The 2,002-nt window shown below is 43.5% G+C and overlaps 1 protein-coding gene across 6 annotated transcripts in view; it reads right to left on the bottom strand.

The window, feature by feature from the left end:
• The window catches only part of LOC126386069 (filamin-C-like), a 218,438-nt gene that overhangs the window by 189,442 nt on the left and 26,994 nt on the right, over positions 1-2,002 (bottom strand). For all 6 annotated transcript variants that reach the window (XR_007569462.1, XM_050038175.1, XM_050038171.1 and 3 more), the window contains exons 5-6: positions 375-493; positions 207-284 (exon numbers count right to left, since the gene is read on the bottom strand). Coding sequence is in view for 5 of the 6 variants with exons in the window: in XM_050038175.1 (XP_049894132.1) it covers positions 207-284; positions 375-493 (197 nt within the window). In the remaining variant the exon portion in view is untranslated. The remainder of the gene's footprint in view (positions 1-206; positions 285-374; positions 494-2,002) is intronic.

Below are 2,002 nucleotides of genomic sequence, written 5' to 3'. Positions count from 1 at the left end.
CCTGAGGTTTCTACCGTTTTTTTTCCCCGTTAAAGGGGTTTTTTTGGGGAGTTTTTCCTTATCCGCTGCGAGGGTCATAAGGACAGAGGGATGTCGTATGCTGTAAAGCCCTGTGAGGCAAATTGTGATTTGTGATATTGGGCTTTATAAATAAAATTGATTGATTGATTGATTGACACTTTTAGTAATGACTTTGTGTTTCTTACTTTATGAAGCCCCTCCACTTTGGGCAGGTAGACCACCGAGTAGCTTCTGTTCTTGTCGTTGTTTGGGATGACTCGGGCCTGAAGGACACAGAAACACATTCACATTCAGTCTGCTTTAACTTTGTTGTGTTTGATTTAATATGAAGAATTAAGAGTGTGTGTTTTCACCTCCTCTGTGTGTCCCTCTGGATCCTCCACATAAACCAGGACTTCACCCAGTCCGGCCTCCACCGTCTCCACCAGGAACTCTGCTGGTTTCAGGACCACGTTCCCTCGAGGCTCCAGACCTGAGACACAGGAGACGGAGATCAGGCAGAAATCTGATGACTCCAGAGGACCAGACGTCTCAGACCGTGATGACAGCAGAAAGTTACTCAAGAGTTAAAGAGAGAGTTTAAATCCTGTTGGGACTAAACACAGTTACAGCTGCAGTCCGTTATTATTTCTGTTATCAATCAGTTTCTAATTCACTGATTTTATTTATTTTGTATTTAACCCATCTTTAACCAGGTGAGTCCAGTTGAGATCAACCATCTCTTTTCCAACAGAGACCTGGCCGAGACAGCAGCATACGAAAAGTTACAGCCGAACAACAACACAACAAAAAACATAAAAGATCCACAGTAACACATAGAAATATTACAACACCTATGGACTGTGGCAAGAACTCATTCAACCTTGTAGTTATAAGAGCTTTGAAATCAGACAGAGACCAGTTCAAGTAGCTTGGACTCTTTCTGAAGGTTATTCCAGGTGAGAGGAGCAGAGCACAGAAAAGCTTTATTTCCCAGCTCTGTCTGAGCACCAGGAACAGACAACACAACTAAGTGTTGAGATCTCAGACTGTGGCTACAGTCAGATCTCTGTTCAGTCAAAGTACAAATGTGCAAAGGGAGTTTAACCAGTGCGGCTTTATAAATGAACAAATAGCAGTGACTACGGAAGGTCAAAGATGGCCGACAAGCCAACCTTGATTGATTGTTAAGTCTATAGAACATCACAAAACAGTGAATTAGGGTGTTTTCACACTTGGTCCTTTTCAGCCCTCCAAGAGACCTCAGACCCCTCTGAAGTGAACCAAACGGTCTGAGTTTGGTTTGCTTCAAGTCCGCAGTCCAGTTCACTTAACCTGTGCCTAGTGAACACAAAACGCTCCGGGTCCGCTTCTGCTATTGTATTGTAGCCCTCCAGGCTTGCCGTAGCCAGATCACATGCTATTTCAGTGGGACGCATTATAAACACAATGGAACCATGGCCACAGGTAACGACAGCACGGCCAGTCTGGTCTGGACTTTGGTCAGACGATGAAACAACTCCTCCAGATATGGACCGAAGAAAACATCAAACGGCAACTGTCAACAACTCACAGAAACACAAAGGTTTCCCTCCAGTGTTAAGTTCATGACCGCACTGCAGTGCCACATCAAAGTGAAAACAAAACTCCATCAATATATATACTAGTCCATACCCATTGAGTGCACAGTTGCCCACGTACAGTTTCACATGGTGTGTGTTTGGGATACAGGTCATAGGAAATTTCAGATTAAATACTCAACTGAACCCATTAAGAAGAGCAATGTATTCAGACAGAGTGTCTGTGAGTTTGATAGTACGATTGCTTTATTGAAAGTACAGTAGTACCATTGCCAATAGTGGGATAGTTAGTGGGCTAAAACTGTACATTAGTAGTTGAGGTAGCACGTTGAAAGGCAGATAGTTAAAGTGTTTATATGTTGTATTGACTTCAAAGTGGGGCGCACTGGTAGTTCACATGGGAAAGGTGCAGCTAGCCCTTG

The sequence above is a fragment of the Epinephelus moara genome, chromosome 24 (assembly GCF_006386435.1).
Source record: "Epinephelus moara isolate mb chromosome 24, YSFRI_EMoa_1.0, whole genome shotgun sequence".
Taxonomy (NCBI): Eukaryota; Metazoa; Chordata; class Actinopteri; order Perciformes; family Serranidae; genus Epinephelus; species Epinephelus moara.
Note: the sequence above shows the minus strand (reverse complement) of the source record. Positions and strands in the feature narration are given on the sequence as shown.